Below are 26,061 nucleotides of genomic sequence, written 5' to 3'. Positions count from 1 at the left end.
TATAAAATATACATAAGTTGCAAAATGGTATTAATGAAATCAAAACCAACAGTGGATACATTCTTATGAAGTAGGTTATGGATGAACATATTTTGAAGATGACTCTCAAATTCCGTTCTCAATTCTATTAATCAAAACCTGATAGATAATATCTAGCATCATTTCCACTGAACGATTTTCAAGCAATCTCTAAAATAACAAAGGGCAATCTGCTCTGAGAGGGGAAGATCGAATTGTATTATATCGAATGAGGTTACAAGTATTTCTCACTTGTCAGGAGCATTTCTCTCTTGGTTGCCTAATGTTGAAGAAGTACCTCCTGTTGCCTGATAATGAGAAACTTATCTATGAAATTCTCAACCAAGATTTAATCTGAAGTATGTTCTTTACTGGGACAATAAGAAAGCATCAGAGATTTATTTAGCCCTTCCAAATGTCATGCTAAGGTTATGTTGACCATTTTAGGAAATTTTCCCAACCACCCCCTCAAGACAGAGATTACTGCTGTCTTCATTTTATCGATGAGCAGACAGACTTTGTGAGGTTAAGGAACAAATCCAAGTCCACACAGCTAGTTAAAGCAGTGGAGACAGGAGTAACACACAGAGGATCTGGGAATCTGACTCCTAATCACCGCGATCAACTACAATGGTGTCAGCGATAGTGACAGTGATAATAGTAATTGGTAATAATACTACTAATAAATTACCATACACAACAGTCGCTGGAGCAACTTCATGCCTACTTAATCTTTGTAAGATATATCAAACCTCAGTTGACCCTCTGCTGCCAAGGGCAAGATACTTATTTTTTAGGACTAAAGTATTAAATCACTGCACTTAAAAATTCTTAATCAAAACCCAACTGTTCTGTCTCCCTTTTTAACCTTGGTGCTATTGACCTTGCCAGGAGAAGAAACACTTTTAACATCTCCTCCAGGCCCCTAGGATACTATCTAGACAGGGTTAGACCTTTCTTCACTGCTTTTCCTGTGGTTACATGCCTGAAGTTGTCACACGCCTGAAGCTGTTGTTCTGGCAGAAGAAGAGAGTAGGTACTAGATTTTTCAGTTCTGTGGTGCCAGAGAGAAAATGAATAGCTATCCTAACTGTACTCTGAGTACATACTTAAGAGATATCATCTCGGTTTTCTAATATTATAAAGTATATGGAAACAACAAACTAGATATGTTCGTTCACTTGGCTTAAATAAATTCTGGGAACTGCTATTCATAGCAGGTTATGCCATGGTCCTAACTTGGCCTTGTTTATCCTATCTGAAATATCAAAAATCGGTACCTTCTGAGTTTCCGTATTTCTAGTTCCTTGATCAGGGTATTCGCTCTTTAAAAATAGACCTCAGCTTTAATGTTTTATGTCGATACCAACTCAATCTCTACATGTTTATGGCATGTCACAGTAATCGTAGAACCTCATGAACTGGCCTTCCTAGTTACTTCTGAACGGAAAGACAGGAATTAACATAAAAAGTAAAAACGAACAACTGCAGGACACGTGAGTTATGTGAGCAGGCAACCTGTAAACGAGAAATGCAAATGGCTAGCAAACCTATGAAACAATACTCATTTGCACAAATAACGAAGTATTACAAACTGAAACAATAATGACATGAACATTGGTCAACTATGAAGTTGGCAAAGGAAAAAAAAAGTTAACACTCAATGCTGGAGAGGACGTAGTGAGGTCAACACATGGCAGAAGTGTAAACTGGTTTAACTGGTATAGAAAACAATCTGATGGCTTGCTTTATCACCAAGCAGAAAACTCTCCCTGAATCTCCAGTTTTAGTCTCACGTAGGAGATAAACACACACACACACACACACACACACACACACAAACACAATATTGACGTTTTAAATTTGAGCTCAAATACCACTCCTGTGTCTCAAGGCTTAAACTATTCTCAAGAGAAACACTGGAATCTAAGGACGCCTGGCTCAGGACGCCCATATTCAGAAGAGAACATTTTACGCTCTCACATGTTGAAAGGAGGAAAGAAGGAAGGAGGGAGGGAGGGAGGGAGAAAATCATTCAGGATTCAAAGTAACCTGGTAGCTAACAGACCTTGAGCTAGTAACAGAACTTCTTGAGTATGAGAATACCCTTTTCACAGAATTACAAGGATCAAATGTGATAATGGAGGTGAAAGTCCTTTCTCAATAACAAGTCAATACACGTTTTGAGATTCCAAAACTTTGATTTTTCACAGCTTCTCTGTTCAGTGTCCTTAGAAGTCCCTCTCAAAGCACTGCAGTACCCTATCACTTCAGCCAGTGGGCAAACCTACTCTGACATCTTTTTTTATTCTTACTAAATTTCCATGATTGTACCAGTTACATTGAATTTTACCCTCTGGGACAAGGATACCCGCAAACCCAAACCCCACCCTGGCCAACGCTATTCCAGCAGAGTAACATCAAAATGTTCTATTACATGTAAGTTAACCAAGGCAGAAGGCCCATCAACATGAAGTCTTCAGAGAGACACAGGCCAGCATGAGAGCCCTGGACTCACGAGAGATGTCTATTATTTAGAGAGATGGCACAGAGCACCTTACGTAACCGTTCCTACCAAAGCGGAGCTTGGCGTGACACCTGACAGAGGCTTGCTCCTAAAAGAGTGTATTTAAATTTTTCATCAGGCTGCCTTTATAAAAAATTGAAACAGAATATTCTCCAAGTGAGGGAACAGTTTGCTAAAAAGAAGATTAAAATTTACAATTACCTTTTGAACCACCTTTTCAGGACTCTCTGCTTTCTGGGCCTGAAGTGTCAAGCAAGGGTTTGGCTTTGAAATTAGCAAGAATAATAGTGAATTTTTCCTGTAGCCCAAGAAGGAGGTTTTCACTTTGCCAGGCTTTTAATAATGGCAAGTTCCCATTATCAGAAGCCCTTGTCCTTCAGGCAATGGCAAAAAATGTGCTAAAATGACCGTGGGCGCTTCACTTCTGGACTGACCATCAGCACGCCGTGTCAAAATGCCTTGTTTTCCTTCTCAAGGTGATTAGGCTGGTGAGGTGATGCAAGCAGAAGTACAGCACAATCACCAAGCCAGGAGCCCATTCATTTCCCTCTGCTGCACTGCAGATTCTTTTCGACCCAACTCCCATGTCCTCAGTGACACCCTTTGAAACGGATGCAGTAATCCAAAGAACAGATGAGGAGATCCACTGCTTCCACAAATTAAATATTATAATTCTGTTGGTCTCCAATACTAAAACGTTTCAGTCCTGGGTGTTTTAGAGAGAAGGGGGTATTTCAGATGGTGGGAGCCTGCTGTGAATGCAGATGGAAATTTTATTGCTTGTCTAATGCTTGTCTATTTTAATAAAGAGAATTACAGTGGCAGTGCAATTTCGTTCTATACGCCATGGGTTGCAATACTGAAGTAAAAGTAGCCCTCCATCCTGGAATCTTTTCTCTCTCTGCGTTGTTCACTCTATTCTAAACCTGTCCCTGAAATTTATTTATCAAGAAGAGCCCATTAGCTAAAAGGAGAGAAAAGAAAATCTCTAGGGGCAATATGGAATGCTCCTCTCTCTCTCTCTCTCCCCCTTCCTGTACCCCAGGGGAGAGAACAGAAGTACTCTTAGTCTGGTCACTATGAGAACCAAATGATAAAGCCTCACCTTTGAAGCAATGGTACATACTCATGGAGAAGAAATAGATGTGAAGAATATTTTACTTATTCTCCTATTACCCCACAGAGGCTGAGAGGATACCAAGGCAAACACTGCTTCTCTACATTTGGGGGGCGTTAACTGAGCTTGTCAGCTTCATCCATGACATTTACCGATCATTCGTACTAAATTTCCATTGATGGATCATTTATCCCACCCCACACAAGGGTGTACACACCACACAAGGTTAAGGTAACAATCACAAAGCTTTGCTGGCAATTTTTACCAGACTGGGAATTCAAACAGAGCCAGATTTTAAAATGCAATGAGAAATAAAATGCCTTGAAATCTTTTTGACAGTCTGGAAATGGACCTGCTCCTCTTCTAGTAACAACTGAACACTTAGGATGCTTGCATGTGTTTTAGAAGCAATCCATTGAAATTCTATATGGCCAAGTTTTTGATCCTTATTCTTGGTCAATGCATGTACTTCTGGGTGATTCCCTAAGGGGGAAATATTCCTTAAAAAGAAAACATAATTTTAAAGATCCCTCTTTGATCTTTGATCAACAATGGTCCTGGAAATCCTAACACTGGCTGCTTCAAGTGGATGAGGGATGCTGACAGAGAAATGGCACAGAGGAACTTTCAGAGGTGATGAAATGTAACACTTACCTTGTTGGATGAATGGCTTAAACAACTATGCATTTGTCAAAACTGAGTAAATACATACCTAGCATCACTGCATTTGACTCAAGTGAATTATAACTCGATTTAAAAAAATTCTCCCAGAAACATTAAAAAACAATAAGATTCTATGCACAGAGTTCCTTTCAGAATTTTCCAGACATATAATTGCAAGGCAAATCAGAAAGAACGCCTTTTGCTGCAAGTTCACATAAAAGCCGAGGCATTTCTGGTGCCACACGTCTCTGCTTTGGTGCCACAATTTACTAAGACATTACCATGAACGGTTTGCTGTTACGATGAAAGTAAATATCGCTGAGAATGCAATTAAAAGCGTTACATTAAATTGCAAATTCAAGCTAAAATTCTGGGTTAGGCATTCCTGCCACATTCCCCCTTACGACATGAGGGACCTTGGGACTCCCCAGCCATATCTGAAGCAAATGTCCCAGCTGTGGTCTAGAGCACAAAACACTGAGGCTAGGAAGGCCTCTCTTCATAAACTATGTGTGTGCCTCATTTATGATAATTGGATAGTGAACCTCAAAGACAGATACATCAAGACACAATTATCCTAATATAAAAGGACTCCTTTAAATTGTCAAGGGCCATCATGTATTTTGCAACATTCTATCCAGGGGAACTTCCTGTTTAACATAACTATCTATTACATTGAGCCATAGATATCTGTTTTATCTTTAAAAAAACAAACTGTGCACTGTTTTCTCTAATTTTATCTATGTTGACTCTCAACTAAGCTAAACTCAGATTAGATGTCTGTTCATTTCTGCTAGAACTAATAAATGCAAATACTGATATGCAGTTGTCAAGCTAATGAACTTAAAAATACAGATATACAAACGGACACAAACACAACCACACAAGAATTAGGAAAAAATTAATCTCATGAATTTGGGGGTAATGACATTCCTTACGGGTATTTGGGCTTTAATACTTAAGCAACATTTTTCATCAGAATACTATGTACGTTTCCCAGAAGTGGTTTATAAAAGGTCAGCCTAGCACGCTTAATTTTTTTTTTTTGCGGAAGTCTTTAAAATGCAGCTTCAAACTTGAACTATTCTTTCAGTAAAAGTAGCACATTTCAGAAAAGTTAAATCTAGTGCATGTTACTAGAATCAGTTTGGCAAACTTCCAGAGCACTCTTATTTTTCAAGTGAAATCAAGCCCATTTTTGTTAATGAATGTATTTGTTGGAAAAAACCGTTCTCCTATTAAATTGTTTTTCAAGATATTTTCTTTTTCATTTGTCTAAACGTCTGAAAATTAAACATTTAAAGATGTTTGTGAAAGAAATGGATTGATCATGTAGTTTATTGTGGGCGATTTTCTTCGATTTTTCTACTTCTTTTCAAAAAATCACTATAAATACATTGTTCGCAAAATGGAAGGATACATTAAAGCGTGTCACGGTTATAAAGAGTTTATTGTGAATATAACAAATACTTATAGTATATGGGTGAACATAAATATAACGTCACAGTTCTCACCATGAAGGCTGTCACAATCTAAAGTTAAGAAGTCTTTTCACTAGCATTTCTAAATTCATCATGTCCAGTGAATAACAGCCTAGACCAAAAGCAATGGCTTCAACATTTCTCAAAATAATTCAGTAATTATTCTCTACGTTTCTAATTGATCAGCTGAGTGGATTTCTCTGCTCTCGGGTGGTCCAAGTACAGAACTTCAATATCTCTGAGCTAACACTGAAAACCCAAGTTAAAAGTCCCCATACAATAACATTTTTTACTTTGCAAAAATAGTAACAGGTGACAGGAATAAGGGAAAGCAGGAAGAAGGGAGGGGGCACATCTTGTATAAATGTAAGCCAAACCCTCTGCATTCCCACACAGCTTGCGGGAATCTTAGTTCCTCGACCAGGGGATTGAACCCGGGCCCTCAGCAGTGAAAGCACAGAGTCCTAACCACTGGACCACCAGGGAAGCCCCTGCATGCCTTTCTTAATACAAGGTGTAACAGCCTCTCAGATGCCCACATCTGACATCTCCAACCCATCCTTCTTGGCTCCTTCCTTTCTTTTCCACCCCAATTAAGCCATCACATCCGATCCATCCTACTTCTGAGAGTTTTTCTAGCTGTGCTCTCTCTACGTCATCTGCCCACACTTCTCAGTCTTCAGGAGCCACTTCAACGGCTGCATCTCTGTGCCCTCTGTCCTGAGAGACCTGCCCCTTCCTACGACCTCCATTCACTTTATACATTTTCTATATCAACTATGAGACTATTTCAAGTCTTTTAAACTTGTCTCCCTTACGAAACTACGAGCTCCCAAAGAACTGGAAGCACGCCTTGTTTCTCTTTGTATTCCCAAGGCATATGCATATTTGTTGAAGTGAAATGTTTCTGAATCAAAACAATATGTATATTTCACAGTCACCGGACTATAACAAATTACTTCAGAATTTTATTCTTTTTATGCCCTTATTAGTGGCTAATTTTTCTATCACAATAATTCCACATGCCTTAGTTTCTAAGGAATCAGTTCATAAAAGTTAGTCTCTAAGAAGCCAAGTGTTTACCGATTAAATTGGTTAATCTGAAATATATGAAAAATCAACCTTTGATAAAGTTTACCACATTACACAATTTGTTCCTCTCTGGTATCCAACTGATAATGAAGTATTTCCATCTGTTCTAGTGCATTCTAGTAAATGCTTTTATGATAAAGAAGATAAGAAAAAACAAAACGGAAGGGCAGAAGCCAAGCAGAAAAAAGGAGAGAAAGAACCGTGCAGGACATATGGTCGGTACTTAATAATCACTTAGAAAATGATTACTAAGTATGAGGGATAAAGTAATGGGAGATATTACAATGGAAGATACAGAAGATAAAGTATTAGAAGGAACAAAGCTTTTGCATCTTTATAAATCTATTTTTAGGTACTGTTTATAAGTGTTCCAACGTCTTCACAAATCAGCCAAATGTATACACTGCATTTCAATGCCAACCAGAAGGCCAGACTGAAAGTAAAGAAGGATAAAATCCATATGCAAAACGGAAACAGAGTTCTCATGAAAAGGGACTGAACAGGCTCTCAACTGTCTTCTCCCTAAAACGACTGTGACCTTGGCCCCTTTTACAAATTAGTGGCAACAGCTGAGGCCGTGCTATATCAACGTATTATGAGCTGGACAATCCACATGCCAACCACTATGTCAATTCAGGGTACCACATGATTCCCAAGTGGGAATCCTTAGGATTCCTTAATTAATTAATCCACTTAATTCCTAAATGGGGAATTAAGGGGTCTTGCAACTGTCTCATGAGCACCGGCTAAAGGAACAAAGAACACTGAGCCGGGAGAGAAGAAGCAGCACCAACACGCCACTGTCTTCATCTCTGCAAAGAGCTGGCAGATGGGTGGACATAACAGGGTGCTAGATTTAGTCTCAAAATGAGAGTATATTCTACCATTTAGAACTGTCCGGAAACAGTGTGGGCTACGTTTAGAGGCAGGACGCTTGGACTCCCAGGCGATTCATACGCTGAGACTGATGGGCAGTTCATAGACGTGTCGGGGAGAGGCGGGCTCTGCAGAGGGCAGCACAGTGACCTCACAGGGTCCTCTCACCTCTAACGCGCCACAGCTCTGGACACTCTGCGGGGACTTGCCACACTACTGCGCCCTTCAAAACCCATGTACGTGCCCTTGACGTAAGTCCTATAGGTTCAAATTTAGATTTCTACAGTAGCTCTTCATTGAATCGAAATGAAATGAAATCAGTCATTTACTCCTTCTAATGAAGTGATTGAATCATATATTTTAATCTACAGTCCAAAAAAGTCACTTCTAATCCATTATATATGATTTCCGTGATTGGTATGAAAATGGAGGCATGATAAATGAATTTTTAAACTCAGTACTTCGACTTGTTGTCAACAATCACGTTTGTTATCTTAATCATGTAGATCAGAGTAAAATGTGATTCTCCTACACATGTAACATTTTAGTTATGTCGATCCATAGCGGCCCCCATCTAAACATTTCCTAAAAAAGCAATGGGGGGCTTCCCTGGTGGCGCAGTGGTTGAGGATCTGCCTGCCAATGCAGGGGACACGGGTTCGAGCCCTGGTCTGGGAAGATCCCACACGCCGCGGAGCAACTAGGCCCGTGAGCCACAACTACTGAGCCTGCGCGTCTGGAGCCTGTGCTCCGCAACAAGAGAGGCCGCGATAGTGAGAGGCCCGCGCATTGCGATGAAGAGTGGCCCCCGCTCGCCACAACTAGAGAAAGCCCTCACACAGAAACGAAGACCCAACACAGCCATAAATAAATAAATTAATTAAAAAAAAAAAAAAAAAAAAAGCAATGGTAGCTTCCCTCTGACTAGGATGTGAAACTCTAAACCGGAATTAAATTGAAAAGTAGTAAAGTTCTCTCTGTCTGTGTCCAATGCCCCATTACACAGTGGCAAGTGGCAACCAGGCCAGGGCTTCTCCAGGGATGAGACAGCTGGCAGGTTGGGGTGTCCTTCCCTGGGCTCAGGTGGGGGGAAGGAGGGGACAGCTTTGGCAAGTCAGAGTTGGGAACGCTCAGAACAAGAAGGTGAGTGCAACGCACGATCCAGGGAGTTAAAGAGGCAGAGAGAGAAAAGCCAAGCACAAGCAACTGGGTCCTAGATGAGACGCTATGTGATGAAAGCACGAGTTGTTTCCCAAAGCTCAATTTTATGTACTTTCCTATACTTGCTCTGGCATAGCATGTGGAATGGTCCACTGTGCTTAGACAATCGGGAGATGGTAGAAAATTCAGGAAGAAGTAATGCCCACTGATGACACTGGAAATTAAAAAATGGGAACGTGACTCCAGAGGAGAAAGCGATGTCATAATTATAGATGGAAGGCAAGACCCTCAGAGGAAGCAAGGCTGAGAGGGTTTTAGAGACAGGTGGCACCGAGGACTTCCCCCTTGCTCTACTATTAGACCCCCACCCCCTCCCCAGCCATGTTCTATCAATTCTAATACACCCTTGGGGAGACGGGCAGGGCTGTCCCAATTTCAGCACTGAAAGTCCTACACGCTGGGGAACCCCTCGGTCCTGGACAAAACAGGTTGGTTGGTCACACTATCCCAAGGTGAATGTGACATGGCCTCTTCTCTGGCCAGTTAAGAGCCATGGGCCTAAAAACTTTCGACTGAAGGCTGGAGGAAGGGCACCAAGCCCTGGGCAGAGAGCTGTGTGGTCACTGTCATTTATTCATTTAAAAGGACAGAGCCAAGGGGGCCTGGGGAGGACATGCTATCAATCAGTAATGATCTGGATCCAAGGAACTTGTAGTCCAGCAGGAGCATGAGAGAACGCTTGCAGCTGGGAAGGCCTCTCCATAGCACTGTGCCACGGGCCTCGATATAAAATGCAAGGAAAAAGCAGCTGAAGTTGCAAACTTATGGGCCTTGCCAGGATTCAAAATCAAGACTTGTAACTTTTCATTGAGAGGTATTCATTTACGAAAGACTGTAATTCCATGGAGAGGACCTTAAGTTTCCTAAGAGGTACAAAGAGTTGTAATAGTTAAGAGGAAAGAGATGACTTCCAGCTGGTGAACCAGTGTCCCAGGAAGAAGGTGGGATTGGAGATGAGCCCTAGCAGTTGGAAGGGGAAGGGGGGAAGGAGATATTGCAGGCAGAGCGACATGAAGATCAGGGGTGGGAAAGTAGGAGCAAGCTCTGGGAAGGGGGAAAGGTAGAGTCATTCCAACTAGAACTAGGCTCAACTAGTGGATCTGTGGAAAACGACGCTGCAAATGCTGGCTCTGGTTTGAGAACGGAGGACCCTGAATGTGAGGCTAAGGAACAACCAGAAACAAGAAGAGCTGAAAATGAGAACACTGTGGCTTCAGGAAAAGATGAAGCTGTACTGTCCTTCGTGCCATTTTTCATAATAACAAAAATTGAAATGAACTCAATATATTAAAAAAAGAGATTAGTTGGATACAATTTGGTACATCCATTAAGTAGGATACTATATAGATCCACTGAAAGCCTTACAGAAATACATTGATTGACATGAACATACGTTCATATTGTATTGTTCAGAGAGAAAAAATGAGGTCACAAAATAGGAGACACCGCTATTGCCTCATTTCTATTAATTCTGGGGCAAAAGGGCAAGAGAAGGAAAGGAAGAAAAGGGAAAGAAAGAGGAAAGAAGACACTAAGTACATCCACGCACAGAAAAAAGACTGGGAAGACATATTTCAAAAAGGTCACAGTAATGCCCTCAGGGTGACCTTGGCCTCCCAGCGTGGAATGTCGTGTTTACAATGGACAGCGATGATTTACACGGTGAGAATAACTAAGTAAAAGGGCTCACAGAACGTCCTAGGAGATGACAAGTAATACAGCAGGGAGTAAAAGTGGCACAACAGGTATTAAATACTGTCTAAGGCTCTCAAAGAAGTCTTCTGCGATTGGACAGTAATATTTAGCAAGACACCCTGTCTGTCCGTGATTTGCCTACGTCTCTTTCTTTGTCCCTGGGAAACGTGTATCAGAGACAGGCTCTGACACACTTAGAGGAGAGTCGCTAAAACTGAACTTGCACTGGCTGCTTTCCTCCAGGTGGATTTCACTCCAGGAGCCAAGGAGCAGCTGCTAGTGTGAGACCTTTAATGGGAAGGCAAAGGTAAACCCATGAAGGCCGACCCAGGGAAAAGGACTGGATTCTCACTCAGCCTGGAAAGTCCACCAAGCAGACGGAGACACCTGCGTTGGATGTTGGGTGCCCCGTGCTGAGTGATCTTGGGAAAGCCCTGCACCTCCCAAGGACTCCAGTGTCCCACACCACCTTCAGTGACCACCTTCAATGCTCTAGCCACAAACCACATTTCTTCCTAATGGAAACTAATGAAATCTGGCTCCGGGTTTAACTGTCCTCTGTGGAATCTGTCTACCTATGGAATGAATATATATATATATATATATATATATATATATATATATATATATATATATATATATATATATATGAAATGTATACGTATAAAGAGAATATATAATATAGATGTAAATATAAAATTATTATTATATTTTATATAAATATCTATTTTTTCTCTACATACACATATACTCTTTATTTTTTATCCCCTGCTTTATAATTAACTTCAGCAAACTTAAGTTCCCCATTTTAACTGACAACTCTCACTAAATATGCTCAGGATAGAACAAGACTCTCCTTTCTTCCAAGTGGACCAGGGAAAGAGGAAAGGAGTGGGGAAGTGGGAGGAATGAACATTCGTTGAATCACTGCTCTGTGCCAGATACTTCATGATCAATTTAATTTTGTCTTCATAACCTCTCTTTGCAGTAGGTGTTATTAAGGAAGAGGGCACGGAGGCCCAGAGAGGTTAAGTAACCGCCTTGAGACTACTCAGCAAAGAAGTGACAGTGGTGAGATTCAAATCCAAGCTTGTGTGACTCCACAGCTCACAACCAGACCATTCGCTCTTTCCACAGAAAATCAGTTTTTCTATTATTTCAGAGATCCCCAACAGCACTTAAAAAAAAAAAAAAGAGGCTGGATTAAGCGCTATAGGCAGACAAGGCACAGATCGTATTAATAATTTACGTTCCGCTAAAGCTGAAATGAAGCTCTGGGAAAGCGGGTCAAAGTCGAGAATGCCAAATGCACCTAAGAACTCTCCCTTCCTGACACTGCAAACCAAATCCTAACTAATCCACCAGAAAATAAAAAGATCATGCTTATCAAATGCCAAATGGAGGGCTACATAATTATTTTAATCTTATCCCAAAGAAAATCCACTAAAACATGTTATGTAAAATCAAATGACAACCAGCCAGTGAAGACAGGGCTCCTCCATGTAAAGCTCGGAAAAAGACCAGGATCTGGACCCACACACAGTGGAGCACGAGAAAGCCCGGCTGTCTTAACCACGCCAAATGTCTGCAGAAAATCACCACCAGGGCTCACGTTAACCAGGTCATAACACAGTCACCAGGGAAAATACCTATTTTCAATGTATTCGTGGTCACCCTCAAAGATCCAATTTCAGCTAAGACAAGGCACCATCAAAACCTTTTGAAACGAATCACAGACTGGAAATGAGCATGATTGGGGTCACTAATCCTACACTAATGAAGACAAGTGAATATGTGGATTTCGTATGCCTGAATTACCAGGATTAATACATTAATTCCATTTGGAATGAATGTGGATGGAATAAAGGTGCCTAACGAAACCATTTGTTTTTAGATGGCAAAGAACGACGCTAGCCGAAGAGGCCTAGTAAAGCGGGGATCGTTAACGATGGCCATTCTTCAAAGGGAAGAAATTAATTGCATTCAGCATTTTTAAACATCAATACGGTTATCTTCCTGTTACTTAAGGGCGGGCAAATATATTCTGAGTGTTGACAGAGCTAAGTCAATATACTCATGATGTTGCTGAATTAGGCGGCAGTGACCAAGCCACTTGCACACAGGGACGGCAGGTCTTCCCAGGAGAGGGAGGGAGCAGTGGGCAGTGTGGGGTTCAGTGACCTCAGAACCTACCAGCACATCCTCTCTCCTTCACCTCTCAGCAGCCAGGTAGCAGGAATGTAGCCGGGAATTATGAGACTGGACATGATGAGGATTTACTAATAGAAAACAAAATGCACTGTTCAAGGTTATGGCTTGGACAAATGTTGCTTCCCCGGACTATTGGAAATCCATGGTGTGAATATCAGTTATGATCTCTTTGTACCTGATTCATAATTGCTGTGCTTTGCAATAATACTTAAAGTCCCCATGTAACATTGGAAGGTAAAAACATAGAGCTTAAGTCATGCATCATTATTTAAAAAGCACTTCTTATCTAGTACTTATCACATAAAACAAATGAATGATAACACTGGCGACAGGGAGGCATAAAAATGATTTAGAAACTGATTAGAAAATAAAAATAACGAAAAATGAAAGTAAAAGACTTCTCCAAATGCAAGAAGGTTATATGACTGGTGAATAATCTGTAGGCAGAACAGTGAAATAGGGGTGGGGGAAGGCCTTCGAGTCTGACAGCCATGGTTCAAGTTCTGCCTCTCCTTTTTGCTCTCTGTTACTTATAAATTCAATGTCTGAGCCTCATTCTCCTGATCTGCAAAATGAGAATAAAGCCACCTAACTCAGAAGGTTCATATTAAGTATTAACAGAGATAACAGCCTTTGGCACCTACCAATTATTTTACTGTAAATGGAACCTAACTTTTTATTTTTTTTTGCTTTCTAAACTTTTTATTTTATATTGGAGTATAGCCGATTAACAATGTTGTGATAGTTTCAGTTGCACAGCAAAGTGACTCAGCCCTACATATGCATGTATCCATTCTCCTCCAAACTCCCCTCCCATCCAGGGTGCCACATAGCATTGAGCAGAGTTCCCTGTGCTATACCGTAGGACCTTGTTGGAACCTAACTTTTGCTAGCGAGTTTCCTGTTGATTCACTCTGAGGCTGGCTAGTAAAGCCTAAAATCATCTATTCTAACTAATAAAATTTTTGGAGACTCCAATTTCTACCAACTCCCCTCCCCAAATTAAAGTTTTTTTATCCACTGTTCTTATTGTCAAGGACAAAAAGGAGTATCACTTCATAAGGCCTAAGAGATCTTTCCTATCCTGATGATGACAAAAGAATCTGGCAAAGCAATGGTGACTCAAATTCTAACATTTTGTCTATGTCATCAGCTGAAGTAGATTTTTGATGTTGGTGTTAGTTTCTTACCATCCTACAAACCGTATTTTAATTTTTAATCTAGGCTCTGAAAATCCATCTGTTTTGAGGCCCTGAGTGGGTTATTTAAAACCAGCTTCTTCCACAGTTTTCTTATTAAAAAATAAGCATGAAATGGAAGGCATCAGCAAATACGTGGGAATATACTCATTTCAAAACCCAAGAAATTAGCCAACACAAAATGATTTCACCGTTTATCTTGGAAAATACCAACATTTGGGAATTAGTTATATTTACATTACTTTATTGTACCATTAGCATGATGATGATTTTGTTAAGGTAGGATGCATTTCAAGTAACCGTGTGAAGTGAAAGTGGCTTGAAGTTATGTAAATTGATTTATCACTTTCAATATTACCACCCTCCCATGCTCCATGCCCCATTTTGTACTTTTCTTTTGGTGGGGGAAGAGATAAATCACAAGAAGCATCCTATTAGGAATTTTCTAGGGGGCAGAAACCCCAGCAAGGCATTCCATAGCCCAGGAAAGATTGATTTCAGTATTCTGGGAAAATTGTGATCAAGCTGATCAGGGTTTGAACTCTAGCTTTATACTTGCTAATTGTGCAAGCCTGGGCTTGCTGAAACTTTCAGAGTGTAACTCCCCTAATACAAAGAATGAGGATAATACCACCCATGCATGAGGATTCAATATGATACTCAAAGCACTTGATAGACTGCCCGGCCCACGGTAGTTCCCCAATGAATTATAGCTCGATAAATGAAAGAAAGGCTAAATTATGTGCCATATACTTTTGCTGTGGCGTATCTCACTATACAGTCCTCTTCAAAAAGTGAAAAAATCACATAGACTCTTTAATAAAAATGTCTTAGGAGAGAAGTCCAGGTTTCAGGTTCGGTTTTACTATTTGGTTTAGGGTGAAGGAGAGAGTTTAAACACACAGGTAATTCTAAGTGGCAGATACTGAAGTGGGCCATTCTGGTCCAAGGCAGGGTAACATGCTGTGTCTGACTGAAAATGGTAGAGGCCCTTCCCGGTGGCAGTGTGAGAAAGCAGGGAGAAGAGAATGTGCTGGTAAAGGAAGACAGTCCACAGGCCACTTTGGGTTCTGAAACCAGGTATAAAAGGTGATGACTTTATACTGGCCAGATTATCCACTCTTCCTTTGGTCCCCAACTACCCTGCAACTCTCTTTAATGGCCATGCTCCCTAGAAGGGGTGATAATTTACTTGGTAATGAAATACAGTATATGTATCTTATAGACATAGTGTACAGGTAACATTTTGTTTCTTCTCATTAATTATAATGTATAAACTCTCCAGTGAAGATTGTTTCATTCAGCCCAATTAAGTACTTTCCCTCTATAAATATTTCAACCTTCATGCCCAAATCTGCAAAATAAAGTTCATTTGCTAAAAGAATTATCTGATACCTCTATCTGTACATGTGGTTCTTAAGCTTTCTTTAATATCTACCTAGGCTATCATTTAACTACTGAGAGAAGCTAATTAATAATAGTGTTAATGAATGGAAAATGTATTTAACATATGAGTCTTTGGGAGGATTTCTCAAAATGACAGATGTCAATTCCCTGAGGGCTACAGAAAAGTTTGCAAAGAGCTGAACTGCAGGACTCAAATGACTGTTTGAGGATACAAGTCTATGAGTAAAAGTTCATTCATCAAATAATTTGAGTACTTCCTGGGGGTAAAACTTCTTCAAAACATTCCCTTTTTTTCCCCTCAGTTCCTCTGCCCCCTTCTTGGCTACAGTCACTGGATTACATTTGAGAGCCCACACTATAAGGGAAGCTAGGAGACCTTGTAAGCGCTCCCTTTATGCTAGGAACTTGGTAAAACGCCTTTACGGTATTTCTACTCTTAACGATATGTATGCAAGTAAAGGATTAATAGCCCCATTTGACCAAGGTGGAAACTGAAGCCCAAAGAAATTTAGTTTAAGGCCACACAGCTAATCAGAAGTGGCTGCCATATGAACTCACATCTAGCCCCAAAGCGCATTCTTTCCAGAACCATGAATTGTAGTACTTAGCCCTCTCCCCACATCTTTCTCCGTATTTCTTGCCTACTTTATTTGTTTTTAATCCTCTACTAAACAAAATTGACCATTTACCTCTTCCACTGCCTAGAGTTCTTACAAAATTATATTTCATTGGGATAAAATAACGCTGTTTATATTAACATCACAAGGGTCTTGGGCATCTACATGTAAATTATAAATGTTTCCGTGTCACTGACTTCCAGTCACTAGAAAATCTTGGGCTTCTTTCCATCCAACCCTCTCTAGCCAACTCCTCTCTCCCAGTTCTTTTCCATGCAGTCCACACATCCTTCTCATATGGTGATGGTGCTAGTTGCCTTTTGTTCTGCCTAAAGGCAAGCCCCAGAGCTGGCAGATATGAACATTAGTCTCTACCCATTCTCATGGGCTTCATCTAAATTCAAACAGAACTGGTGATATGATACTCATTAGTGGAAGGCCACCTATGAATGAGAAATAATTCACTGGAACCAACTAAATCTAAATTGAAATCTACACATTTTATAGGCAGCTCCTACATTTGGCAATGATAGACTGTTCTAGTTCATGACACCACTTTGGGTCCAGGAAAGCATAATCTTGAGTGAATGGGATAAGCGCCAGAAAAATGTGATTTATATGTAAAAGATTCAAGCTTGATTTCCATTGCTTTGCTTTCAACTCTTCTGCTTTTCATTTGTACAAACTAGAAACAACAATTTGGGTAAAATTAGAGCAGACTGCTTCTTTCCAAGTGTTACCTTTCTATAGAAATATCTCTAGAATAAAGTTTGGATTGTGTAACTGACAGTGTAACATTGTATTTAGACATTCTCTTTCAATATTTAACCTATATATTAGTCAATAGGTATAAGCTAATGATTCTATTTTTTTTTCAGTGACTGAATTTCCCTTAAAAATTCTTCTAAATGTAGAATTACACTAACTTAAGTGTCATGGTTTACACAATATTTAGACTTTGCAGTTAAATTTAAATGATTAATTTATAAAAATCCCAATTACTAAATAACTTAACTTTTAACATTTCAAAGGTGATAACTCTTCTCTTGACATAAGAATTCACCATAGGGGCTTCCCTGGTGGCGCAGTGGTTGAGAATCTGCCTGCTAATGCAGGGGACACGGGTTCGAGCCCTGGTCTGGGAAGATCCCACATGCCGTGGAGCAACTGGGCCTGTGAGCCACAACTACTGAGCCTGCGCGTCTGGAGCCTGTGCTCTGCAGCAAGAGAGGCCGCGACAGTGAGAGGCCCGCGCACCGCGATGAAGAATGGCCCCCCCGCTCGGCGCAACTAGAGAAAGCCCTCGCACAGAAACAAAGACCCAACACAGCCATAAATAAATTAATTAATTAATTAAAAAAAAAGAAAAGAATTCACCATAGATGTCTATTAATAAGAACCTCCCTTAAAAAAATCTCTTCTGTAGATGTTCCGATGGCCCAAGCAAGGGACTTACAACCACAGAGACCTTGGCCTTAAGCCCAGCTATTTCTGTAACTGAGGCAAGTTACATAACAAACTTAAGCTTGGGCTAATACCTCTGTACATGTGGATAACATTATGGAATAGTGTTGACATAAATTCAAATAAGATGAGGAATGCAAAAGGCACTCAGCACATTGGAGGCCCACTAAAAAATACTCATTTTCTAATTCAGTTCTTCACCCCGACCTGTGTAGAGTAATACAAGCAGAATCCCAAAGACAGCAAGTAGATGGACCTACAGCTTCCATCCTTTATCTCACCAGTTCCCCGTACAGTGACAGGCACAATGGAGGTGCGCAATACATTTGTATTAAATGAACAGATGCAGGTAAAATGGGATATGATTAATGCAAACTTTTCTTATAACTGTAAAGAACTTAAAACACTGCCAAATCCTCATTTTCCTCAAGCATACCTATGAAAAGGTAACACTTTTCCATACTGAAATTCAATAAAACACACATACACACACAATAATATACCATCATGCCAAAGGAAAATTAAAAGACAGAAAAGATCAAGGGCCTGGAGAGTAAGGAAGAAACAGTTCAATTGCTGCATATATTGGTGACAAAACTAACAAAAAGAACTTTAAAATAACATATTTGGACATTAATAAATGTAGAATTTATCCCTAACATGATCTTGTACTGGTTATAAAGGTAATTGATCAAGAGCAAGACAGTGTTTTAAGTTTTTGGCTTTACTGGGAAGGAGTATTATATACATTTATTTTGTAGTACTAGGTTATAAGCAATAATTTTGAAGCCATAATTAATCACATTATGATACACTGCTATAAAATCATTCCTGATCTATGTTCAGTATAAAGGTATGAGCTATTTTGGCTCTAATCTAATAGCATTAAGTTTTTTGTTTTTTTGTTTTTTAAACGAACAGATGACTTTACAGAGGGAAAAAAATGTGCCATGATGGTAACAGAGTACAGAGAACCAATCGGCTGACAAGTCTTACTGAACTGCCTCCCGACGCCTAAATCTCTGGCACACCAAAGGACACAGGTGTACAGCCTTTCCCATGAGTGAGCTAAGCCTTCTTCCATCCATCCTTTTCCAAATGGGGAAGAGTGAAGACAGGGCAGCAGCCGGATGTGCTCCTATAGGGAACTTACCTGCCCCGCTTCAGTGAGTTGACTTGCTGGCACAATCCTTCTTGAAGCCTCAGGTTGGAAACAGTCCATTCATTCTTCTGTTTATGTGTCTCTTCATTATGAACAGACACAACAACTACCACTCTATGACTCTTACTTTGTGCCAAGCACTGTTCCAATACTAATCCACTGACATCTTATTACAACCCTGTGGCTGAGTACATACTATTATTGTTTTCGTTTTGCAGGCGAAGAGACTAAGGCACCGAAAGGTTAAATAAATCCCCCAAGGACACAGCGGCGAAGTGGTAGCACCAGCACCTGAGCTCAGTCTGACTCTACAGTCCCTGTTCCGAAGCATGAGACTTACTGCCTCTCCTCCACCCATCCGTCCTGCCAGCCACCCAGCCACCTTTCTCCCTCCCTCCCTTCCCTTCCCCCCACCCTCTCACTGAACCACCTACTCTGCAAGCCTCAGTTTGGTAGTAGGTGAGTATGATACCCCCTCTGCCCTCTAGGAGCTCATAGTTTCCCGGGTAGGAACACATGTAAACACATAATAACAGTGCAGAGTGTCAAGTATGCTGAGAGAGAAACCGGGCTCCCTGGATGTCTGGAGTCTATGGACTTAGCAAAGCAGGAAACAGACTAGGTTCCCTTTGTCCCAGAAAGGTCCATACAATCCTCTTCCCCAAAGTCCAGGTGCTGCAGTAAATGCCTCACCCTGCCTGGCATCTCACATCATGGGTGCCACAGGTACCTAGGTAACCAGGCATGGGAGAGCCTGTAAAATGTCAGGAAGCACCGAGCTTCTGTGGCAAGAGATCACACTCAATAGTTCAGGTCTCCCGAAAACTGTTCTCAAATCCTTCAGCTGCTTTAACTCTTAAAGAGACGGAGAGAGTTTCATTACAATAAACCCAGACTGACAGATTCCAAAGTCCTATGACCCAAGTTTAAGTCTAGGTCCTCCAGTTACTAGTCATATGACCTCAGGCAAGTTATTTAGTCTCTTTAAGCCTTGGTTTTAGCTATGAAAAAAATACCTGCCTCATAGAAAAGTTGTGAGAAAAAAATAGGATAATCCATGGGACTCACTCTGCACACTGCCTGGTATACAGCAAGCACCTAAGACACTGTTGTGTTATTACAGCAACATGTCTTTGAGGATTTGATATCCTGCTGTTGGTAATTTTTCACTTTATTTTTCAAAATTGAAAAAAAGAAATTCCTAAGGTAAAACATTAAAATCTATTTCAGAGGATAAGAAAAAGAGACTCACTATGATACTGGATTACTTAGAGATACAAAGCCTGTTATTCAAGGTTCCAGATGTTTAGAAAATAGCTTATCTTTTAGAAGATTCTCTGACTCAAGCCCACTTTGATGTGTAGCTGTGAAAATATTAACTACATACACTGTATAGTGTAGTAGTTAAGAACACAAGCCAGAGAGTTAGGCTACCCAAATTCCAATCTCAGCTCTATCATGAATTAGTGTGGAGACTTTGAGGGAACAGCTTAAAGGCTCATGCCTCAGTTTTCTCATCTGTAAAATGGGGATAATAGAAATACTTTCTTCGCAGGGTTGTTGTGAAGATTAAATGAGCCTCCACCTAAAAAAGCAATTTAACACCCTACCTGGTGCATTTTTTAAGAGGTCAAGAAATGTCCTGGGAGAAAAGAAATGAATCTGGGAAATTTAATTCTTCGCCTTCCGCTTCAAGCCAGAAACTTGGCAGTTACCCTAGAATCCGATCTCTCCCTCTCACATCCTACACACAACCCACTGCCAAGTTCTACTGAGTCTTCCTCTAAATATCTCTCGTATGCAACACCCGCTTCTCCATTGGCATCGTCTCTGCCCTGGTTCAGACCCTCAGTATCTCTCATGGTGCTTCCTGACGGCTCTCCCAGCTGCCGTCTACAACACTGATGCTTGAGGGATGGTTCTAAACTCAGAAAATTCTTCGGTCTCCTCTCCCTACCATCACCACCAAAGGTGACTTAAGTCCCTCTCTCCTTTGAGCAGGTTAATTTCCAATCCCGTAAGATGGCATACAAAGACTTTCGTGATCTGGCCCCTGACTACTTTTCCAGCCATTTTTCCTGCCATATACTCATGTCCCCTTTTCTCCAAAATACCGTTTGTTTCTCACACACCTGAATGTTCTCTCATACTTGAACAACTGTGGGCCTGGGATTCCTGTCCTTCTCCTTGGCTATCTCACTCACTCCTCCTCCAAGGTTCAGCTATGCTGAGAACCTTCTGTGAGCCCATTCGAGTGGAACTGGGGGTCTTGCTGTGGCTCCTTATTTGTAGGGGGTTTCATGGTGCTCTTCTCTTCCTCCCTCCTCTGCAGGGAGCTACCGTACAGTGGCCACTCTGCCTTGTTTAGCTTTGTCTCCAATGGGGAATGCAATACCTGATGCCAGAAATCACTCAGTAAATATTTACTGAATGCATGCATGAATGCAAAAATGAAGCAGTGAATAGTCACTCCTGCTTTGCCACTGAATAGCTGTATGAGTTTGACACCAATAATCAGAAAGGATATTAATCATAAAATTAATTGCCACTTTATCCTAGTATATTCCTGTGTCAGTCATATATAGAGAGAAGGGAATTCCGTAAATGTTTCCTTTTCTTAGTATAAATTTTCATGGGTCACCTCAAAGTTGTTGCTTTTTTTTTTTTTGACAGGACGTATTAAGTACATACAAACATACATTAAAAATATTGAGTAAATAAAGGTCAATTCTCCTAATACTCCTCAAATTGAAATGTATTTCATAGCTTATGTGGAGAGACGGCAAACCATGTAGGTAATATGGCACCAGAAGCCAAGAGCAACAAGGAAGTATGGGGCTAAAGAGCGTTTGTGATTCTAACCCTTGTGGGTTCATGGTGGCTTGGACCCCCTACAGACCACCACCTGTGGGCCAGGGACCTGCTGGGTGCAGGAGATACAGAGTTCCTCCCTGCAAATTGCTTAGTGAGGGCGTGGACCCAATACAGACCCACCCAAACGTGCTGTCTACCTTTGTCATGCCTCCCACTTGCTGCCAAACTAAGCCCATCAGGAGAGAAGGAGAATGAAGGGGAAAATATAGCAGGGGAGAGCAATGGGAAGTGTGGGTAAGGAACTTTTACACTAGATACTCATTGAAACTTTTTTTTTTTTGCTTAAAGTCAGAAAACTTGATGATAAAATGATTAAGGGTTCATCTATCTAGACGAATTTCCTTTTAACAAACAGGAAGATTTTCTTTTTTCTTGACACGAAAGTTGTGGTGCCAAGAAGAAAATATATCATTATTAAAATTCAACTAATTATAAATTCCTAGAGGTTTCCTACTTTTTGACAGCTATTCACTTATTCATGGTTATCAATATTCAAAATATCCAAATGTGCAACTCACTGGGTTTAAAAAAACTGATGAAAGCTGAATCCTATGTTCGTTTGACACGTGTATTATGATTCGATTATAATGCTTAGTAACGTCCCGTACTGTATGATTCTGTGTCAGAGAGAAATAATCAAGAAAGGTTCATCTTCGGCTTGCTCAAACCTGAATTGCAGGGGTACCATGAGTCAAATTCCTTATTTTATAAACTAGATACTCTTTAAGCTTTTCTTTTGTGTTTGGTGATTTTATGAGAGTGCCCACTATTCCTTTATGTAATTAGAAGATCCTAGAGGCTATTTCTGCATATGAGCAAGAGCGGTGATTCCCATAGCAACCCACAACATATTTAAAAGCAGCTTTTCCAATTGACATGGGGTTGACAACATGGAACAAAGTAGCCCAGAAGCCTGAATTAGGATTTTAGGAAAAGGCAGGAAAAAGAAACTCAAAGTTGAAACAATTCACTTTGTTGAAGAGAGTAAGTGTTACATATGCTATGTCACTGGAAGGCGATCTAGATCGTGTCTTCAAAGTCGTTTAATCTTAACTTTGCAAATTAGAAGTAGTCCATGCGATCATTTGACTATGAATATTAAACCTTCTGTAATACAGGTACCTTTGATAGGGAATATACACACTATATTGTGTTATGAATTAACAAGCACAACAGCAATGAAAGTGTTATCCACGAGCCCCTTTCTGGATCTCCTCTTTGAGTGCCCCGAGAACAAAACATTTAAATCTGCCTGCACGTTGACAATAGCGATATTGATATTTCTCCATGTTCCCTTCTGGTTGCTAAGAGATTTACATTGGACAGACTCTGTTGTACTCATAACAAAGCATTTTGGTCCACAAAGCATTTGCTTCAGCTCAGTGACCCCAGAAACTCCCTTTGCCTCACCCCTTCCCTCTTTTGCTTCCAAGTCAAATAGGGGACGAGGCACAAGCAAAGGACCTGTCATTGCTCCCACAGGAAACTGCTGTCCATAAGCCTGGCTTGGCTAATAACTCTTTAGTACAGTATCGACATTAATGATGAAACTGTATCTTTATACAGATTTATGTTCCTGTCCTCGTGTTTCTCAGAAGCTAGTTTACCATGGAGTTGGTGCGGGGGGTGGGGGGAGATGTGCAGAGAGGGCTCAAAACTACAGTGACCAACCCACAGACAAACCTAACTTCAGTAAAATTAGACCAGAACCTAGCAAACCATGGCAATCTCACAACAGCTCTGCTGTGCGAGGCTTTGAAATACACTTGCGGAGAATTTCCTAACTTGAGCTTGTACTTCCATGAAAATACGTTCAAGAAGTTTATTTACAAGAATCCTGAAGCAGGAACCATCTATATTTAACATCTTGCAGCAGAACCACTGCAGCCCTCCAAACTCAGTCTCAGAAAGTCTGCCAGGTAACAAAAGGCAGAGAGGCTTCTTCTCTAGATCCTCACTTGGAAGAAAACAGCAAAGGCACCGAAAATATTCATGCTCACTCCTGAAAAAAGGTGCATGTGGCGGATGAAATCTGCATGTCACTTGCAAAGCACAGGCATCACTGCTTAAAGCAAATTAAGATAATCTTTCCTTTGGGAACTCTCACAAAGAGACATAAAAATGTTTTATGACCTGACTTCCATATTCAGATCACAGAGTTTTAGTCAATTTTTATTAATTGTCAAGGAAGAAAAGTGCTTTGGGGCCTCACTCCCCCGGTCGCTTTCTAGGAGTCATATTTAAGGGCACAGCCACCAAACAGTAAGTACTCCCAGGCTGTAATAAAACACAACTGACCTAGAATAGTCCTCCTATTTGCTCCCTTGCATTAGAACATCAATAGGGGAGGATCAATGCCCATGCTTTGATCTAAAGCAATCAGTGTTGAAGGCTGCAAGCCCCTGCCATGTCACGGGAATTCCTGCATTCAGGATAATCACTCTCAGCCAGAAGAGAAAGACCAACCTCTCTGGTTTTAGCTGTATTTAACAAAAGAAAGTTATTTCCAGCAGTTTATTTCCATTGCACAACCTACCTAAAAGTACCTTACAGAAACAAGAGGCAGAAGGAAAGAAGAAACCAACCAACCAACCATAAAAAACAAAGCAGGAAATGACTTTTCTGCTACATCTTTAAGGTCACAGATCTGCCTGAGAAATGCACACATGTGACACAGTTCTAGCACAAAAGCTCCTTTTCCACGAGACAGAACGGTAAGAAGTAAAAAGGCTGGTTCTCCAGCCTCTCCCTCAATCCTAAGTCACCGCAGTGCATTTCACCTTGACCAGGCTGGAAAGAAACTCCTTTTAACTCCCTTGCAACTCCTTTCAGTGTCATGGAAGCACGCCCATGCCCATGTGAAGTGCAAGCCTTCCGCATGGGCACTGCAATCAGCCGCACACAGGGTAAAATCTTCCCTTGCCTTTGCCCGTCCTACCCGGGTCGTCCACCATAGGGTTTCTATCATCTGTTCCCAATTTACACACCCAACTTACACACCCAATTTACACTCTACACAGCATGTAAAAATAGCCCCGAATGCTTCTAACGGATGCCAAGAGGAGATTAAAACAAAAAGAATCCAGGCAAGATCTAGGCGCTGGCATACATAGCTACCTTTTTCTTCCGATCCCGGGACCGTTTGCGGTGTTTCCTTTTTTTCTCAGTCTCTTCTTCAGCATTGATTTCCAAATCCCTGTTTTTCTTTAATTGTGAGGCTGCGTGAGCCATAATGCATTGAAAAGGATCCTCTCAAGCACGCAGGGCTTCCTGGTAGAAGGTGATATCTTTAGGCACCTTTAATCAGGCTTCCAGCAGCATTTCAATCAGTGGAGAGAAACCTTGGACCCGAAGCAGGAAGACATTCAAAATGCCAAGATGCTGGGGAAGCTGAAGCCTTAAAAACCCCAACGGCGGTCTCCAGACTTCATCCTACACCTCCCTCTACCTGAACCTTTACACGAGGGTGCAGCCATGGTAATGCATTTAGCGTAGTGAAAAAGACAGCTGGGACAGAGGAAGCTGTATTATGGCTGTATCCCCTGCCACCAGCTGGAAGTGTCTAAGTGATTCCTCGGAAGGGGGAATGCTGCAAAGGAGGCTTCTCTGAAGGGAAAAAATCAAGAGTCACCACACATGCAGGAGCAAAAATCCAGCACTAATTCTGAAAACCTATTTCAGAATCCTTCGAAAAAAAGACAGGGCTGCAATTTACACATCACCACTAGGTCTGCACAGAGCAGAATTTAACCCATAACAGAATGGAGCAGTTCCTCCTTCAGTGTAACTGCTGATGGTGACAAAATATATAAAATAAGATTTTACAGAAGGCACTCGATTTTGCTATGGAGATACTGACTGCATGATGGGGAAAACAATGCATGCACTGCCCGTCTCAACAGTGTGTCCTTTATGCTCAACTATCAGCCTAAATGCACAGAAGGGCCCGTTGTCTTTTAAAAACAACATGCTGATTACAACACATCATACAGCAAGCCGTGAGCGTGCTGGTGTATGGAACAGATGCCTGATTCAGAGGCGTCCCCAGGACTCTCCTCTCCTGAGGTCCGAGGGTCAGAGAATGGGAGATCTGTGCTGCAGTCAGGGGTTCTGAGTCGCTGAAATGTGGACTTGGCGTTCATGTCAGGGTGTGCTTCCATCACCTTACTATTTTTGCCACCTGAGTCCTCAGTGACTGCAGCCTCTGAATATTCATGATGTGAAGTAAAGTAGCAGCAGTGCTCAAGACCTGCTGGGCTATCTTCTGCTAGGATGGACACACACACTGGAAGAAATGTACTCAGTCAGGAATCGTTCACACGCACAAACACATGGTACCCACACAGCTTTAGCGAGAAACGGCTGAAATGTCAGACTGGACTTAAAACCTTTTCGGTCCTGGTGAGAAAACCTAAATTCACCAAGAAAATGAGCAGG

At 41.1% G+C, this 26,061-nt stretch overlaps 1 protein-coding gene across 4 annotated transcripts in view; it reads right to left on the bottom strand.

Annotated features, from left to right (window-relative positions):
* Nucleotides 1–26,061, bottom strand: part of ANK3 (ankyrin 3) — a 686,669-nt gene that overhangs the window by 316,494 nt on the left and 344,114 nt on the right. For 2 of the 4 annotated variants that reach the window (XM_036828060.1, XM_036828061.1), the window contains exon 1: nt 24,742–25,273. The exons of 1 other annotated variant lie outside the window; for it this stretch is intronic. In XM_036828060.1, the coding sequence (XP_036683955.1) occupies nt 24,742–24,855 (114 nt within the window). In that variant the 5' untranslated portion in view covers nt 24,856–25,273. Of the gene's footprint in view, nt 1–24,741; nt 25,294–26,061 lie in introns of those variants that run through there. One more of the 4 variants, XM_036828063.1, reaches the window with a different exon arrangement.

The sequence above is a fragment of the Balaenoptera musculus genome, chromosome 16 (genome assembly GCF_009873245.2).
Source record: "Balaenoptera musculus isolate JJ_BM4_2016_0621 chromosome 16, mBalMus1.pri.v3, whole genome shotgun sequence".
NCBI lineage: Eukaryota > Metazoa > Chordata > Mammalia > Artiodactyla > Balaenopteridae > Balaenoptera > Balaenoptera musculus.
This window is presented reverse-complemented; position numbering and strand designations above follow the sequence as displayed.